Source organism: Molossus molossus, unplaced genomic scaffold, assembly GCF_014108415.1.
Source record: "Molossus molossus isolate mMolMol1 unplaced genomic scaffold, mMolMol1.p scaffold_m16_p_19, whole genome shotgun sequence".
Classification (NCBI taxonomy): Eukaryota; Metazoa; Chordata; class Mammalia; order Chiroptera; family Molossidae; genus Molossus; species Molossus molossus.
In genome coordinates, this window is record NW_023425354.1 from 48,542,908 (window position 1) to 48,560,302 (window position 17,395).

The 17,395-nt window shown below is 53.9% G+C and overlaps 1 protein-coding gene across 1 annotated transcript; it reads left to right on the forward strand.

The window, feature by feature from the left end:
- The first annotated feature begins 550 nt into the window (after positions 1 to 550).
- GUCY2D (guanylate cyclase 2D, retinal) lies at positions 551 to 15,338 on the forward strand. Its single transcript, XM_036269019.1, has 20 exons — positions 551 to 614; positions 958 to 1,717; positions 1,797 to 2,101; positions 4,735 to 5,089; positions 5,446 to 5,530; positions 5,806 to 5,908; positions 6,280 to 6,384; positions 8,165 to 8,245; positions 9,519 to 9,725; positions 9,811 to 9,967; positions 10,497 to 10,646; positions 11,305 to 11,453; positions 11,988 to 12,151; positions 12,244 to 12,436; positions 12,682 to 12,856; positions 13,457 to 13,555; positions 13,679 to 13,773; positions 13,933 to 14,018; positions 14,205 to 14,314; positions 14,873 to 15,338. Exons 2-19 carry the CDS (start codon positions 967 to 969, stop codon positions 14,296 to 14,298), a joined length of 3,354 nt encoding a protein of 1,117 aa, XP_036124912.1. The 5' UTR covers positions 551 to 614; positions 958 to 966; the 3' UTR covers positions 14,299 to 14,314; positions 14,873 to 15,338.
- The last annotated feature ends 2,057 nt before the right edge of the window (positions 15,339 to 17,395 follow it).

The following is a 17,395-nucleotide window of genomic DNA, read 5'->3' on the forward strand; positions in this document are numbered from 1 at the left end:
CAGTTCTTTCCACTATCTCTTGTGGTTCTACCTTTCCAAGGCCAAACGAACGGTTTTCTAGGCATGGAGATGTGGATGTCAGAGAACCATGTGTAGGTAGGCAAGAGAAGACAAGCAGGTAGATGCTTTGGGTTTGGTCTCTGGGGTATAGACTTTGCCAGCTAAGGGATGGGGCTTGGACTTCACTGGCAAAACTAGAAACAGAAGATTGGAGGGAACAGAACCGAGAGAACTCCCACCCCAGGACTGAGCACCCACAGGTGTCCGTGGACACAATCTTGTCACTTTTCAAGCTGAGCAGGGTAGTGTGGCAGCAGCCTGAAATGGGGACCTGCAGCTTCTTCAATGCTGGGGTTTGTGGTTGGGGTGTTGGGAGGGATGGAGGGGAAAGAATCTAGCTGGCTGCCTGGAAGCCAGGACAGATACCACCCCAGAAAGGCCCGTCCTCCACCAGCCCCTCCCTGCCTGATTAAGGGACCCTAATCAGCTTAGGTAGATTAAGGGCTCAGGCCAGCTGTTCCTACACCCCTGCCCTGGGCCCGGTTGGCAAAGCAGACCTGTGGGAGGGCGTGTGACCCCTCACCTCGCCCTGGGCCCGAGCCCTGCACTTTCCGGTGAGTGGCAAAGGCCCCTCCGCATGGACTTGGGTTCCTTCTACCCCTGACGGATCTTTGGAGGGCATGGGCCTGTCCCCTCTGACCCCTCGGTGGCTCTGAGAAGGGGCAAGGGCAGACAAAAAGGGAAACAGGAAGCAGAAGCGATAGGGGATGCGGAGGGCTTCCAGGCCATGCCCTCGACCCTCATCTTGTCCCAAGCCCGCGGAGGGGAAGTGGAGATACACCATGGGTTACTTGGGCTTTGAGAAACTGGGGGGCGGGGGGGGGGCGGCGGAGAGCCTAAGAGAGTTGGGGCGCAGGGGGAGTATCATCCTTCTCCCTGCTCTGCTTATGCTCACAGAAGGCGGCAATGACCCCCTGCGCCGTCCCCACGGGTGGTCTTCCGTACCCCTGGCTCTGCGCACCCACGCGGTGGGCTCCGTGCCCTCCCCGCCTCTCCCGGGGGCGACCCTGGCCCTGGCCTCGGCTCCAGCTGCAGCTGCTGCTACTGCTGCATCTCCTTCTGCCGCCTTCAGCCCTCTCGGCGGCATTCACAGTGGGGGTGCTCGGCCCCTGGGTCTGCGACCCCATCTTCGCCCGAGCCCGCCCGGACCTGGCCGCACGCCTGGCCGCCGCCCGCCTGAACCAGGACGCAGCCCGGGCAGGCGGCCCCCGCTTCGAGGTCGCGCTGCTGCCGGAGCCGTGCCGGACGCCGGGCTCGCTGGCGGCCGTGTCCTCCGCGCTGGCCCGCGGCCCGCGTCTCGTGGGTCTCGTGGGTCCTGTGAATCCTGCTGCCTGCCGGCCGGCCGAACTCCTGGCCCAAGAGGCAGGGGTGGCGCTGGTGCCCTGGGGCTGCCCGGGGACGCGGGCAGCGGGCACGACGGCCCCCGCTGTGACGCCCGCGGCGGATGCCCTCTATGCCCTCCTTCGAGAGTTCCGCTGGGCACGCGTGGCCCTGGTCACCGCGCCCCAGGACCTGTGGGTGGAGGCGGGACTCTCACTAGCCACGGCACTCAGGGCCCGGGGTCTGCCAGTTGCCCTGGTGACCGCCATGGAGCCCTCGGGTCTGTCTGGGGCCCGGGAGGCCCTGAGGAGAGTCCAGGACGGGCCCCGAGTCAAAGGTAGGCTCCCCGCGCGGGTTGGGGAGGTTTGCTGTTCCGCTGGCCCGGGCGGATCAGTGAGCCGAGTCTGTGTCCGCAGCAGTGATCATGGTGATGCATTCGGTGTTGCTGGGCGGGGAAGAGCAACGCTGCCTACTGGAGGCTGCAGAAGAGCTGGGCCTGGCCGATGGCTCCCTGGTCTTCCTGACCTTTGACACACTCCACTACGCCTTGTCCCCAGGCCCAGAGGCCTTGGCCGTGCTGGCCAACAGCTCACAGCTTCGCAGGGCCCATGATGCGGTGCTCACCCTCACACGCCACTGTCCCCCTGGAGCCAGCGTGCTGGACAGCCTGCGCAGGGCCCAAGAGCACCAGGAGCTGCCCCCCGACCTTAATCTGCAGCAGGTAGAGAGGCCAGGGAGAAGAAAAGAGAGGAGGAGAAAAGAGGGGAGGAGAGCTGGGGAGGAAAGCAGAGGATAGCCAAAGAGGGGAAAGAAGGCTGGAGGCAATGGGAAGAGAAGTGGATAAAGTAATGAAATGAGAGGAGGATGAAGTCAATGGGAGAGAGGAGGACAACAGGGAGAGAATAATTAGCAGCTGTGCCTGTTCTGGAGTTTCCTGGGTAATGTAAATGCTCTGGTCTTGCTTGCTTGGGGCATTTTAGTGTACTATTGAGATTGCTTCCAGAGAGACTGCAATGAGACCTCTCAAGCCCAGCTCCAAGGAGTAAACTCGAAACTGTGCACCACGCACCACATCTTTTGCAGTCCCCTTCAAGTAACCCACTTCCAGTACCGCCACAGTACACAGTCTATAATAAACAGCTGGTGTTCTTAAGAGAACAGGAAGGAAGGAGGATGCAGATCCAACCTTCATGCCCATTTCTTTTTTCTCTTTTCTTTTTAATGATTTTTTTTTTTTAGAGAGCGAGGAAGGGAGAGGGAGAGAGAGAGATAGAAACATTGATGAGAAAGAACATTGATTGTCCACCTCCTACATGCCCGTCACTGGGGATTTGGCCCACAACCTGGGCATATGCCCAACCAGGAATCCAATCAGCGACCTCTTGGTACATGGGTCACGCTCAACCTCTGAGCCACACTTGCCGGGCCTTCATGCCCATTTCAGAGGTGTTCCCTCCGGGGGGGGGGGGGGTTATCTGGTGGTTTTAACTTTTTGAGAGCCTTGACATCTTGTGATAAGCAGAAACTTCCCCAGGCAGAGCAAGGGGCTTCCATAATCATTTAGATCCACAGCTTATTCCTGAAACCAGCTAATATTCAGGATTCCCTGAGAACCCAGAATCCCAGCTCAGACCATCTAGCCTCACCCCATTCATAAAAGGGGGGCTAGAAACCACTAAGATAGAAGGGAATTTAGATGTCAGTAGTCAGTAAACCAACTATTACAAGAACCCTACGCAAAGGGTTGCATTTGAGGCAGGGTTGTAAGTCATGGGGAGAGAGTTTGAAATATTCCTTACCAATTCCCCTAGTCTCCTCCACTCAAATTTGGGATAGCCAGTAGGGAGAAAGGATGGGAATAATCAATGAGAAGAGGAGAGGAAGAATTAGGAACAGAGGTGGGGTGGAGGAAAGTGAGAAAGAGAGTGGAGAATGGTGGAAAAAACCTCTTCAGTTCTCAGCAAGTAGGACAGCCTTCCATCTAGCTGTCCAAGTGAGACTCCTGGGAGTCACTCTTGATCCCTCTAACCCTTTTCCCCCACATCCAGACATCAAGTCTTGTCACTTTTACTTCCTAAAGGTCATTGGAATCCATCCACTTTCTCCATTCTCACTGTCACTGCCCTGGTTCAGGCCACAACATCTCTGGTCCAAATCTCAAAACAAAATCTTCCAGATGGTCTGTTTCCACACTTACCTGCCCCAAGCCTTCCTCCACCCAACAATCACATTGAACTTCAGAATTATGACTGTGTCGCACCTATGTTCAAAGCCTCCAAGTGGCTACTCTTGCAGGATAAATACAGGTCTCTTCCCATAGCTTACCAGGTCTGATGTCTTCTGCTCTCTTCCATCTTCCTTGACCTTCAATCAGACCAGCTATTTTGGGTTCCCTAAATGTGTCCTTCTGTTTGGACTCTGTGCTGCTGGGTGTACTGTTCTCACTCTCCTACACCAAGTAGTGGACCCATGCACCAAGAGGTCTCCGGTTTGATTCCCAGTCAGGGTACATGCCCAGGTTGTGGGCCTGATCCCCAGTGGGGGCAAGACGTAGGTGGCCAATGAATGTTCTCCCTTGTCGATGTTCCTATCTATCTCTCCCTCTCCCTTCCTCTCTCTCTAAAATCAACAAAGAAGCCCTGGCCAGTTTGGCTCAGTGGTTAGAGTGTTGGCCTGTGGTCCAGAGACACCCGGGTTTGGTTCCCGCTAAGGGCATGTACCTCGGTTGCAGTTTGTTCTCGGCTCTGGTTGGGTCGTGCGGGTGGCAGCCACTCGATGTGTCCCTTTCATGTCGATGTTTCTCTCTCTCTCTCTCTCTCTCTCTCTCTCTCTCTCTCTCTCTTCCTCTCTCTCCCTCCTGCTCTATCTGAACAAAAAATGAAAAAATGTCCTCGGGTGAGGGAAAAAAAAAAAAGCTAAAATCAACAAAGAAGAGGCCTTAAACTTATAAAATCAACAAAGAAAAAAAATAAAATTGAAATTGAAACAGACTGAAAAATAGAAAGTTAACCAAAAGATGGGAAAGAAGGCTTTTAGCTGAATGGTAGGTAATGATATTAAAAATATGTTCAGGGAAACCAACAGGAAAGGGAAGAGAGGATCTGTAGGTAATGGAGAGTTAGAGTCTAAGAATCTTGAAAAGAGGGGAGGCCAGTGGGGAAAAGGGGTGGGATAACCAATGGGAGAGAGGAAGAGAGAGAGACAATAGGGAGGGATATGGGGAACCACTAACTAGGAGGTAAGAACAGTCAAGGGCTTGAAGGTCTCAGTGAGAAGATGGAGTGGAAGCAGTAAGTACCTGTCTGTTTGTGGGTTGTGACCCCAAACCCTGAGCCCCTTACTCTCCTTCCCCAGGTATCCCCACTCTTCGGCACCATCTATGATGCGGTCTTTTTGTTGGCGGGGGGCGTGGCGCGAGCTCGGGCAGCAGCGGTAGGTGGCAGCTGGGTGTCCGGAGCAGCTGTGGCCCGCCACATCCAGGATGCCCAGGTCCCAGGCTTCTGCGGGGCCCTGGGAGGAGCCGAGGAGCCTCCGTTTGTGCTGCTGGACACCGATGAGGCAGGGGACCAGCTGTTTGCCACATATATGCTGGACCCCACCGGGGGTTCCTTCCGCTCTGCTGGGACCCCAGTGCATTTCCCTAGAGGGAGCCAGGGGCCTGGGCCCGACCCCTCTTGCTGGTTCGACCCAGACATCATCTGCAATGGAGGTGAGGGCAAACACAGCCTCCACTAGGGCAGTCACCAGGGACTTTCCACAAAGTGGTGAAAGAGAGTGAACTCTTCCTGTAACTCTTCTTTCAGGTCATCCTCAGACCCCAGACTTGTGCGAGATCCCTGTCTTGCTGAGCCCCTAAAGCCCTCTTGAAGCTTTTCTAGCATTCCCAGGTGCCCCCCCACCCCCACCCCCGCTTTGCAGAACTCATGACCTTTTGCTAGTTCCCTTTCTTGGCTCCCATCCCCCTTTCCAGGATCCTCAGGATCTGACATGACTGCCTACTTCCCTAGAAAGGGGGCCTCCCCTCCACCATGGTCCTCAGTGTCCCTCTTCTCACTGCCCCTCCAGGACTGGATCCCGGTCTCGTCTTTATTGGTTTCCTCCTGGTGGTTGGGATGGGGCTGACAGGGGCCTTCCTGGCCCATTATGTGAGGTGAGTAGGGAAGTGAGGTAAGTAGGAGATGAGCTTGGCTCTCTACTTGCCAAAAATGCAACTGTACAACAAAGACAGTAAGTTGGGTCCGCTCAAGATAGAAGGGAGAATTTCTTGGAAGGGGGCAGGGGAAAGGGTCCTAGAAGGCTGGCAGAGTCCTAAAGAGATGTCCAATTTGGGGATGGCTGCTCTCCCTTGAGCCAACTTTATCCCCTGCTGTCCTCCTCTCATGCACCTTGGTCCCCTTTGAGGAGATGACCTCTTGCTTCCACCAGGCACCAGCTGCTTCACATTCAAATGATCTCAGGTCCCAACAAGATCATCTTGACTCTGGACGACATCACCTTCCTTCACCCACAAGGGGGCAGCTCTCAAAAGGTGGGAGAAGCAGGGAGCCAGGATCCAGCTATCCTCCCCAGTAGATCTGGTCCCCTGCCTAGACCAGGCCTCACCCCAGCCCCCAACTGGAAAGGAGGTCTGGTGTCTGCTTGGGCCCTGTCCCAGTCCTTATGTGTGTAATGAGGGTAACAGTCCCTGTCCTGACTGCCTTCCTAGAGCAGTGTGAAGCCCCAAGAAATGTTTGTTTTGTAAACTGTCAAGTGCTGTGCACTAGAAGTAATGTCGTTATCACCTTCCTTAATGAAGATTTCTTCTCCTCCCTCTTTAATTCCCAGAACTCTGCCTGTGAATTCAATAGATCCAGGACTCTGAGTGTATTTTGACCCCTTGCATTGACCTCTACCCTCCAGGTGGCCCAGGGTAGTAGTCGGTCAAGTCTGGTTGCCCGCAGTGTGTCAGACATTCGCAGCGTCCCCAGCCAGCCCCCGGATAACTCCAACATTGGCCTCTATGAGGTGAGCCTGACCCCCAACCAGACTGGGCTCTACTCCTAGAGTCGTGTCATATCCTGCAGGCTCCGGGAAATGGGGATAGGGCCCCAGAAGGAGATCTAGGGAGAGGTCATACATTTCTCAGAGGGGAGCATCTGGTAATCCTTCCTGCCCCAGGAGTTTCCCTTAGCTGTTATCCAGGTGAGGGCTCCTCAAAGGCCAATCACAGTGACCCAGAGGCTGGTGACCTGGCTGAGGGAGTGTGCTAGGACCAGCATGAAGACTCGTGTGGCCACCGAAACCATCCCCCACCTTGTTGGGAGCCCCTGCCCCTGCCCCCTCAGTGATTAGCTTGCAGGTTACTGAAGGGCACAGGCCTCCCTGGAACAATGGGGGCAGAGGAGCTTCTGGGATATGGCTCCCTGGTCACAGAAAGGACATTTCCAGGACGTGGACTGTCAGGATGGGGAGTTTCCAGACAGGGCTACCCCTGACTCAAGCCAGACCCATGTTTTTGCCCCACCTAGTATTTCTACCCAATTCCAACCAGACTCAGTAACAGCAAGCCTTAGGGGGGGAAAGTAAGGCACAGAAGGGCATGGGCATATTAACCATGAGGTCCGCAAATCCGATGTGGTGGAATGAGTGGGAGAAAATGAGAACAAATTCAGAGAGAACTGAGAGAGAGCTCAGTTCATCAGGAGGGGAGAGGAGATTTAGAGCTTCTGAGTGTAAGGTCACAGAGAGAATACAGTATGCCCCGTAAGGCCATCACACCATTTCTCAGAGGATCACTTTTGTGATTTTGAGCAGCTTATTTTCTACTGTATGGGACTATCCTATGCCTTGAAGAATGTTTAGTGTCTCTTGTCTCTGGCCATGTTTACTAAATATAGCTCTCAGTTTTGGCTCAGCGGTTAGAGCATCGGCCTGCGGTCCGGAGAGACCCGGGTTCGGTTCCCACTAAGGGCACGTACCTCTGTTGCAGTTTGTCCCCGGCCGTGGTTGATTGTGTGTGTGGCAGCCACTCGATGTGTCCTTTTCACGTCGATGTCTCTCTCTCTCTCTCTCTCTCTCTGTTCCTCTCTCTCCCTCCCACTCTACCTGAACAAAAGATGGAAAAATGTCCTCGGGTGAGGATGATAAAAAAAAAAATTTTTTTTTAAATAATAATGTCTCACCTTTATTTTCAATTGCTCTTTAGGGGTCAGTATCAAAACTCCAAAATTCTCTTCTCATCCAAATCCCGTATCAACAGGCAAGGCCAGCTACAAGATCTAGGGCAAAAGAAAAATGAAGGGCCTCTTGTTCATTCAAGATGACAACAGCAGACCACTGAACCAAGCTTAGGCCCCACTGAGTGTGGGCCCCCGTGTGACTGCATATGTTGCATGTTCATGAACCAGCCCTGACATCAGCTGAGGACAGAGCCTTTAGGGCAGCTCCCTAAACTTCATTAGTCTATAGTGAAGCCTAATCTACCCAGACTCCTGACTCCCACCACAGTGCTCTCTCATGGCAACAGATGGTGATGAGGGCTAAGTTCAATGACATTTGTGTTGACAATGGCTTGCTTAATAGGTGAGCACATCTGGGGTGGTGAGAACAGCCACTCAGGCCTTCTGCATCTTTTACTCAGTGGTGGGGTCTCACCCAGCTAGCTGTGAAGTAGACGGGTGGACATCAAATCCCTGATTCCTGACACTCTTTGTCACATAGAAGATGTTCTGGGGCAGTGGCCCAGTGGAAATGGGGGCTCTAGGGCTCTTTGTAACTGAGTTCACTATTACAATTTCTGCTCCAGGGAGACTGGGTTTGGCTCAAGAAATTCCCAGGGGATCAGCACATAGCTATCCGCCCAGCAACCAAGACAACCTTCTCCAAGGTAAGAGTTAGGCCCGTGATGGGGTGTAGGGTGGCCATCATTTCTCCCTCTTTGCCCCAGTGTGGGAGAGATCAAGAGGGCTCAGGGAAGTTTGCCTTCCTTTCTAAAGCAGGTTTCCCGTAATGCTGTCTCATAACACTACTTCTTTCCTTTGATGTGCTTGTCATAATCTGTAATTGTATGTTCATCTGTGTGCCTGATTATTTCATATCTGCCTCCCTCACTAGACTGTTAAGCTGAGCGAGAGCTTCCCCCTGCCCCCTCCATTGTGTTTTCAGCACCCAGCACAGTGTCTGGAGCATTAGAAAGACCCAATGAATATTTGTTGAGTGAATGATAGGAAATAAAAAATGGGTTTCTAGTTCTGCCAGGTCATTCACACAGAGTGGCCTTTTGATTCATACTGAGTAAGGTGAAAAGTTTGCAAGGAGGCTATAAACTGGTTTATTCTCATCCTTCCAACCTTAATGCCCCCCTTACCCCTAACACCATGCAGCCTTGTCCTGGCCTCCTTCCCTAACACCTCCACAGAAACTCTTGGTCATAGCTGCAGAATGACTTAAGTGGATTACTTGTATGTGTCAATGGACTAAACTCACCATTTAATAACAGCAGACATTTAAGATGAAATAAGTCCTTTATTGGTCCAAAGGAAAGCTAGAAAAGGCACCAGTCACCAGCTCGCCCCCATCTCCCAGCATGCCCATATTGTGAGAGCCTCTGTCCTGTGGAGTGGCCTTGTTGATGGCTCTCTGGGACCACAGCTTGACTACTGGTCCCTCCATCCGGAACTTAGGGAAGGTGGGAGTTTCAGACAGCCGGTCACTGAAAGCCACTTCCGGTGTGTTTTGAAAGCAGTGCAGCTTCTCCCTGGTTTTTCCCCCAAAGGCTGTTATATCAGAAGGGGAGGGCAGTGGTGCCAGGGGCTTCTCCTTCATGATGTGTTTTTCCTTAAGTCATGGACAATTCCAAGTCTGATGGTTAATAAATCAGAACCTGCCTAGATCCTGATGACCAGTGCAAGGGTGTTTTTTCATTCATAACTTTAAACCAAACCATACTCAGTATCTGAACGATAGCCTTTGGAGATGTTGTCTTTTCCAGAGAGAGAAGTTATCTGTGGAAGAAAGCCCCCTACAGGCCCTATTGACCTTCTACTCACCATTATTATCCCATCTTTCTACTTCGGATACCTCAAATCAGACCTGATTAACAGCCTCCTCCCCACCTTGCTACCAGCACAGAAAATGCCTGTTAAGTTTCTCCCTCTCAGCTCCGGGAGCTCCGCCATGAGAACGTGGCCCTCTACCTGGGGCTCTTCCTGGCGGGAGGAGCGGACAGCACCGCAGCCCCCGGGGAAGGCATGCTGGCTGTGGTCTCAGAGCACGGTGCCCGGGGCTCCCTCCACGACCTCCTCGCCCAGAGAGACATAAAGCTGGACTGGATGTTCAAGTCCTCCCTCCTACTGGACCTCATCAAGGTGTGTGGGGAGGTGGAGAAGGAGGGGTGCAGGGAGGAGAGGGTAGGGGAGCAGCGGGCTGAAGCTGCCTCTTCACTTCTTGCAGGGAATGAGGTATCTGCACCACCGAGGCGTGGCCCATGGGCGACTTAAGTCCCGAAACTGCGTGGTGGACGGGAGGTTCGTGCTGAAAGTCACCGACCACGGCCACGGGAGACTACTGGAAGCTCAGAGGGTGTTGCCAGAGCCTCCCCGCGCTGAGGGTAGGATTCCCCTGCTGTCTCCGGCGCGGATGAGCATCCTCCGGGATCCCCATTATTTTAAGGGCCCTTCCCTCCCTCCGCTCTCGAATTCTCTCCATCCCACATTCACTGGACGCGACTCCCGCTACGGAAAAGGCCCTGTGACCTCTGAGGAGGGTGAACTGTGATACCGGGGAGGCGAGACGTTGTAAGGGGGCGGACTTTCCCCTGAGGAGCTGACCTCCTGTCCTTGTGACTGGGTCTATTCTGAGTGGGACTTTGCCAGGGGGCGAAGCTCGTGTCCAAGGGGTGGAGTCCTCTGGGCACTGCTTGGCCTAAGGGGCTGGGCCTATTTGTGAAGGCTGGGCTTTTTCTGAGACCTGCTTAGGGTATGGTCTTCCCTGGTGAGAGCCGCAGGCAGCAGGGCTAGACTCAGGCTGGGGGGTTGGTGCGTGGGTGTGAACCTGGGCTTTCTGGTGGGGCGGGGGGAGCTCTGTCCAAAGTTCCCCCAAGACCCTCCGCATGCCCACGCCCTCTTCCCCGATCTCAGACCAGCTATGGACAGCCCCGGAGCTGCTTCGGGACCCAAGCCTGGAGCGCCGGGGAACGCTGGCCGCCGACATCTTCAGCCTGGGCATCATCATGCAGGAGGTCGTGTGCCGCAGCGCCCCCTACGCTATGCTGGAGCTGACGCCCGAGGGTACGGCCGCCCCCGTGTGGAGTTTGGACTAGAAAGGCATCCTGCTGTTAGGCAGAGCCTGGCCAGACCCAGCCTCCCTCTCCCCCCCCCGCCCCCCGAAAGCCCAGTGCCCAGACTTAATTATGTGAGCCTCCCCTCAAGCTGGGGTCTGAAGGGTCAGGGCAGTAGAGAGCCAAGCAACCGGACAGGAACGGGCGGTTCTTAGGCGCCTACACTTCAGTGGTTTCCTGTGTCCTGACCCTGAGCTCCAACCTGCTCCCCCAACGAATGGAACAGGCTCCTCTCTGGTTCTTAGGGGCCCCACGAAGTGTGGGGGTGTGATGGATAAAGAACAGTTGGACATGGTTCAAATCCATATTACTTATCTATAGGACTCAGCAAGCTACTTGACCATCCGAATCCTCACTTTTCTTATTCGTAATAAATGAGAGTCTCTACCTGTCATCTCTTCACTGCCCCCTGCTCCTCAGGGTTCAGGGTCCCCTTGTTGCTCCTAGCAACCCCCTTCCACACTACACTTCCCCACTTACCAAGGCTTTGATTAAAGGGGCCTCCTTTCATTTCCCCTATCTTGAGCTTCAGCTTCAACAGTCAGGCCAGAGTTAGAGGTAGCTTCTGTTCTGGTACACCCCCTCTCATGGTCCCCTCATGCCTCCAGAAGTTGTGCAGAGGGTGAAGAACCCCCCTCCGCTGTGTCGGCCCTTGGTTTCCATGGACCAGGCACCCATAGAGTGCATCCAGCTGATGAAACAGTGCTGGGCAGAGCAGCCGGACCATCGGCCCTCCATGGACCACACCTTCGACCTGGTTAGGGGCTGGGATTGGGCAAGGGCTGGGCTGGCCACTTGTAAGTATCCTGAGGAGGCTGCAGGAAGGCAGGCTGGCAGGATTTCTAGGCTTTTTCCTAAGGGGTAGCCTGAGGACTGGGGTTTGGGAGGGGGCAGAATTAGAACAGGAGCTGTAGAGGCCTTTGGAGCCAGAGATGGAGCTGTGGGTGGGAGAATTAGTTAATTCAACTCAACATTTATTGAGAACCAAGTCTGTGCTTGGCCTAGTGTGGCAGAAAAACCCTTGGCCTAGGAATACAAAGGCTGGATTGGTTCTAGTACTCTGTCAATTACTAGTTAAGAACAGCTGACCTCATGGAATTCCCATTTCTTGTGTGTCTACTAACGTGTGAAAACAGTGCACAGCACCCTGGGGTGTGGTGATGGTGGTGGGGCTTGATGTCTTGAAGGTGAATGAATGGGTGTGGGAGAGAATCAGGCATAATACAGCCCCATGAGAGGGACATGGCAGCTGAGGTCCTCAGCTGCCCCACCAGCTTCCTCCTCCTACTAGTTCAAGAGCATCAACAAGGGCCGAAAGACCAACATTATTGACTCCATGCTTCGGATGCTGGAGCAGTACTCCAGTAACTTGGAGGATCTGATCCGGGAGCGCACAGAGGAGCTGGAGCTGGAGAAGCAGAAGACAGACCGACTACTCACTCAGATGCTGCCTCCGTGGGTGCCAATGAGGAAAGGGTGGGGAGGGCGACTGGAATCCAGCCAGATTGAGGTGGCCTCTAGGTAACCTCACCACCTGCCATCTCTAGGTCTGTGGCTGAAGCTCTGAAGATGGGGACACCTGTGGAGCCTGAGTATTTTGAGGAGGTGACACTATACTTTAGCGACATCGTGGGCTTCACCACCATCTCCGCCATGAGTGAGCCTATCGAAGTAGTGGACCTGCTCAATGATCTCTACACTCTCTTTGATGCCATCATCGGCTCTCATGATGTCTACAAGGTGGAGTGTATAGGGGACAAACTCTCCCTCAGGTTCACCAGCTTCCAGCCCAGCCCTTCCTGCTCAGCCCCTAGGCCACCAGCCCTGTCCTTTTCCCCAGCCCTCCTGTTCTTTATCTTTTCTGCCCGTCCCCAGCTCAGTCCTGCAGCTAAGGATCCCCTAGGATCTCTTCACTTAAACCCAGTTTAGGCCTCTTGATAAGGGACAATCACTGTGGGGGATTGGGTTCCTACATCTTTCCTCAGGTGGAGACCATTGGGGACGCCTATATGGTGGCCTCTGGGCTGCCCCAGCGGAACGGGCAGCGGCACGCAGCAGAAATCGCCAATATGGCACTGGACATCCTCAGTGCCGTGGGCTCCTTCCACATGCGCCACATGCCTGAGGTGCCGGTGCGCATCCGCATCGGCCTGCACTCTGGTAAACCCCCTCCCACCCCATATACACACACACACACCCTACCCCATATACACACAAACACACCCATACCCCATATACACACCCACCCCCTACCCCATATACACACCCACCCCCTACCCCATATACACACAAACACACCCATACCCCATATACACACCCACCCCCTACCCCATACTACACACCCCCACCCCCTACCCCATATACACACCCCACCCCCTACCCCATATACACACAAACACACCCATACCCCATATACACACACACCCCCTACCCCATATACACACAAACACACCCATACCCCATATACACACACACACCCCCTACCCCATATACACACCCACCCCCCTACCCCCCTTCCGGCTTGGAGCTGGCTCCCTCTCTAGGAACCAGAGTACCTATGTGGAGGCTTGTCCTGAAGCTACCTTTGCATACCAGGCACTCAGTTGTAATTAGGGTAGTTTTAATTAGGGTACCCGTGATAGTATTTCTTTGGGGGAGCTGGGAGATTTCGGGGTGCTAAACTCCTCCTAGGCCTAGGTGCCACCCAGCCGCCAGCTCCCGCCCAGGCCCCTCCTTCCCACCAACCCCGCGTCTCCGCAGGCCCGTGCGTGGCCGGCGTAGTGGGCCTCACCATGCCGCGGTACTGCTTGTTTGGGGACACGGTCAACACTGCCTCGCGCATGGAATCCACCGGGCTGCGTGAGTGTGACGCGATTGGGAGCGATGTCGGGGGGGGAGGTGGAGGGTGGTCCTGGGGGAAACCAACCAGGAGGTGGACGCGGGTGTTGAGTACCGAGGTCACCGCGTCCCCTGTCGCCCCAGCTTACCGCATCCACGTGAACGTGAGCACCGTGCGGATCCTCCGCGCTCTGGACCAGGGCTTCCAGACCGAGGTGCGCGGCCGCACTGAGCTGAAGGTGAGGCCGGGCCCGCCCCCTCCGGTCCCCGGCTGGGAGACACAGCTCGCCACGCCCGGCCCACGGCCGGCTCACGGTCTTCCTGTTCCACTTAGATGTCCAGATCCACCTGCCCTCACCCCAGCCCGCCTAAGTCCTCCCTCCCCCGTATCTTCCCAGGGCAAGGGCGCTGAGGAAACATACTGGCTTGTGGGCAGACGCGGCTTCAACAAGCCCATCCCCAAACCCCCAGACTTGCAACCGGGGTAAGGAGCCGGCATCCGCAGGCGGGGCGAGTTACTACTAGCTAAGGGCACTGGCCAGAAGGGCCTTTCTCTTTGCCTCTGGCCCTGTGCCTGACCCCGCCCCAGCCGCGAAGAAGCAAGACCTGGGCCTTGCCCTCCCAACTCCCTCTCCCGACCCCTGAGGCCGCCGCCGCCCTCTCCCTGCAGGGCCAGCAACCATGGCATCAACCTGCAAGAGATACCCCCTGAGCGGCGCCGAAAGCTGGAGAAGGCGAGACCGGGCCAGTTCCCGGGAAAGTGAGGCCCGCCTGGGACAGGTGCTGCCCCTTAGCTCCCACGTCCAGCTGCCAGTCTCCCCAGACTCCAGGGCCTACACACCCCTGGGAGATGCTTCCTCTTTCACACACTAAGGCCTAGCCCTGTCCGCAGAACTTCCCACCCAGGCCAGTTGTCCTGGTGTCGCTCTGATTTTAGTGAGCCAGGGCTGGTTCCTAAACCCAGAGATTTCCCCTGGGAGGGAAGCCCCAGCCACACAGATTCTGATAGGGTAGATCTGGAGTGGTCCAGGAATTCAGACTTGGGAACCCCTGTAACCATGACTTTCTATGACCTCTCCTCTGATCCGCATTGCATTAACCAGCTCCCCACCCCCACCCCCACCCCCACAGGCTGTGCACTACACAAGAGATAGAACTCTAGGGGGCAACATTCACCAGAGGATAAGATGACTGCTGCCCCTAGAGTTCTGTTAGAGCAGAAATCCTTCTGTACTCTACCCTCCTTCAAGAAACTCTGATCCGTGACCCTCCCCGTCCTAGGTGAGCCCCCATGATTCCTTTTCACTATTTCCTCTGAGACACTCCTCTTCCCCTCAGGATTATTCCAGAAGGTCCTCTTCCTGAAAGTTGCTGCTATAGCTGGCCAAAATCTGTCTACTACCGGTGGCTTCCGTGCAGCTTTTCATCAAAGGATTCTGGGCCTTTAGAAGAGCTGGTTGCCAACCAGCTGTGTGACCTTGGGAAAGTCTCATGCACTCTCTGGGCTTGGGGGGAAGAGTGGTCTAGGTGGTTTCCACACCCCCTGGCTCTAACAACTGGGTTTTAGAATGGTTGGCCTTGGGATATAGGGCACTGGGAATGTGACCTACAGCCCCAGTGACCCTGAGACCATCAGGATGTTGAGCTTGGGGGTTCTTCACTTTCCAGGGTTTCTTAAGGCACCAGGAAGGAGGATTTGGGATTAAATGCCCCAAACCTAGAGAAGGTAGAGGCCTTCTGTTCCACCAGAGTAGGGGTTGTCACATGGCCTGAGGATATGAGGGCTTCTGTTTAACCTCAAGCATCAGTCTCTTCTCCATCCCCCACCAATCAGAAACTGGCTCCTTAACCTATGAGCATAACCACATAACTTGAGAAAAGCTTGCTTCGAGGCTTTGGAGAAGGAAAGGAAAGGAGAAAGGAGAAAGGAGAAAAAGGAGAAGGGAGAAAAAGGAGAAACAAACTGCACCAAACCTTTACTAAAGAGAACACTAAAGGGATAGTAGCATTCTCAGTTTAACTGGGTGGTGCAATAAGTGTCAACCCCCATCCTGATAAGTCCCTAGCTGAAGTTTCTTTTGTGGAACTCCGATGTTCCAGAGTGTGGGCCTTGGCATGTTTGACTGGGTGTCCTTCCCTATTACTGTGGACCATGATAAAATTTAGCAGCTGCTGCAGGCACCCAGGCTGCCACTATAAGTGGTGAGCATCCCGTCCCTGGAGGTGTGCAAGTAGAATTGGAGACATCATTGACCAAGGACTTAACAGTCAAAGGGAATTCCTAGGTGGAAGGATGAACTAAATCCTAACATGCAAAGTGTGGTTGGTGGGCCAGCAGCAGCGACATCACCTTAGAGCTTGTTAGAAATGCAGAATCTCAGGCCCAGACCTACTGACTCTGCACTTTAACAAGTTCCCTGAGTATTTGTAGGAACATTAAAGTTTTTGAATCATGAAACTAAATGATCCTAGGATCTCTACTATTTCAGAGTCTCTTAAGATTTCATAAAAAAAGGCTAGAAACTAGCCCTGAAACTTGTTCTGTTTGGCCTATGGGGTGACTTTGATACCAAATTTCCGGCTTTGAAATTAAAAGTTCTGCATGGGGGCAACTACCGACTTTCTGCTGGAGGTAAAGAGTGATTGTTCCTCTCTCTGGGGCTTCACTCTTCAGTTCTCACAGTTCCCATCACTCCCTGTGGAATCCAAGACACCAAGGTTTTCTGAACTCTTATGTACCTGTCCGGCACCTGTAGGCATTTGATCTCAAACTCCTGGAGTATTAGGATTGCAAGTGCTCCTGGAAGTTGCTTTGCCTGATTCATAAAATCCTTGAAATCCACAAGCTTAGTGGTCTTCCCCTCCTTCCTAAAGGTAGAAAAATCTAAAATCCAACACTTGTAGGTTCTGGTTACTTAAGGTGCTGCTGCTATAGTGAGTAATTTAGTGCATAAAAAAACAACAACAACAACAAACACACACATTTTAAACAGAATTTGGATGATGAATTACAGATTTTATAAAAACCCTGGTATGCACACAAAGTACTTTTTAAATTATGTACATTAAACACCTCTCTTTAGATTTTCACTGTACTTAGGCCCCAGGGATTGAGGGCAGACTCTGCATTGCTGGTGCTAATAGACCTGACAGTGTGGATGTAGCTCTCACTCCCCTCCTTCTGCCTTTTCCCTCCCTCCCCACCCACCTCATCCCTCTTCCCTCTCTCTTGCCTGTGAGGAGCCTGGGTAATTAATGGCCTGTGATTCAGGGGAGCCTCAGGGAAGAGTTGACCTGAGGTTGGGTGCAGGGGGATTAGTGTGGATTGGCTGGGGCAGGGCATCCCCCAGAGCAGGAGGAGGATGAGATGGGGTCCAAACCTAGTTTGACATAGAAGTGGGGCCAGCAGGGCTGAGCAGGTCTCTTCCCACCTTCAACTCAGTCTTGTTACTGGACCTCCATCTCAAATGAGCAGTTGTGACAGGGTGGAGGTGGGGCTCGTAGAGGACAGTCCTGTCCTTCTCTTCAGATAGGACAACTTGGGGACCACCCACTCCAGAACACACAGAGCTAGTAGAGGAAGAGAACTGGGAAAATAAGCCTGTCTCCTCTGCCCCTCAAGCTCTCCTTTTCTCTGTCCCCGTCTCTCCTTCTCTCAGTCTCCTGGTCTATCTGCCTCTAGTTTCCTCTTTCTCTGTCCCGTGTTCTCTTTCTGCCTGGAAGTTTCTCCCTGCTTTTCTCTGCAGTTCCCTCATTTCTGTGGAATCTTTTTTCCTGGGCCCTGTTAATATCCTACAGTTCTGCTGCCCTTTGACTCAAGTTCCCTCCACCTACTTACTCCCTCCTGTTGTTCCTAGAACC

What these genes read in the sequence shown, in the direction of transcription:
- GUCY2D (XM_036269019.1), top strand. Translation starts at nt 967, where the DNA reads ATGACCCCCTGCGCCGTCCCCACGGGTGGTCTTCCGTACCCCTGGCTC. An exon ending in AGACATCATCTGCAATGGAG is followed by an intron (nt 5,090 to 5,445) that starts GTGAGGGCAAAC and finishes CTGCCCCTCCAG; the next exon opens with GACTGGATCCCGGTCTCGTC. An exon ending in CCAACATTGGCCTCTATGAG is followed by an intron (nt 6,385 to 8,164) that starts GTGAGCCTGACC and finishes TTTCTGCTCCAG; the next exon opens with GGAGACTGGGTTTGGCTCAA.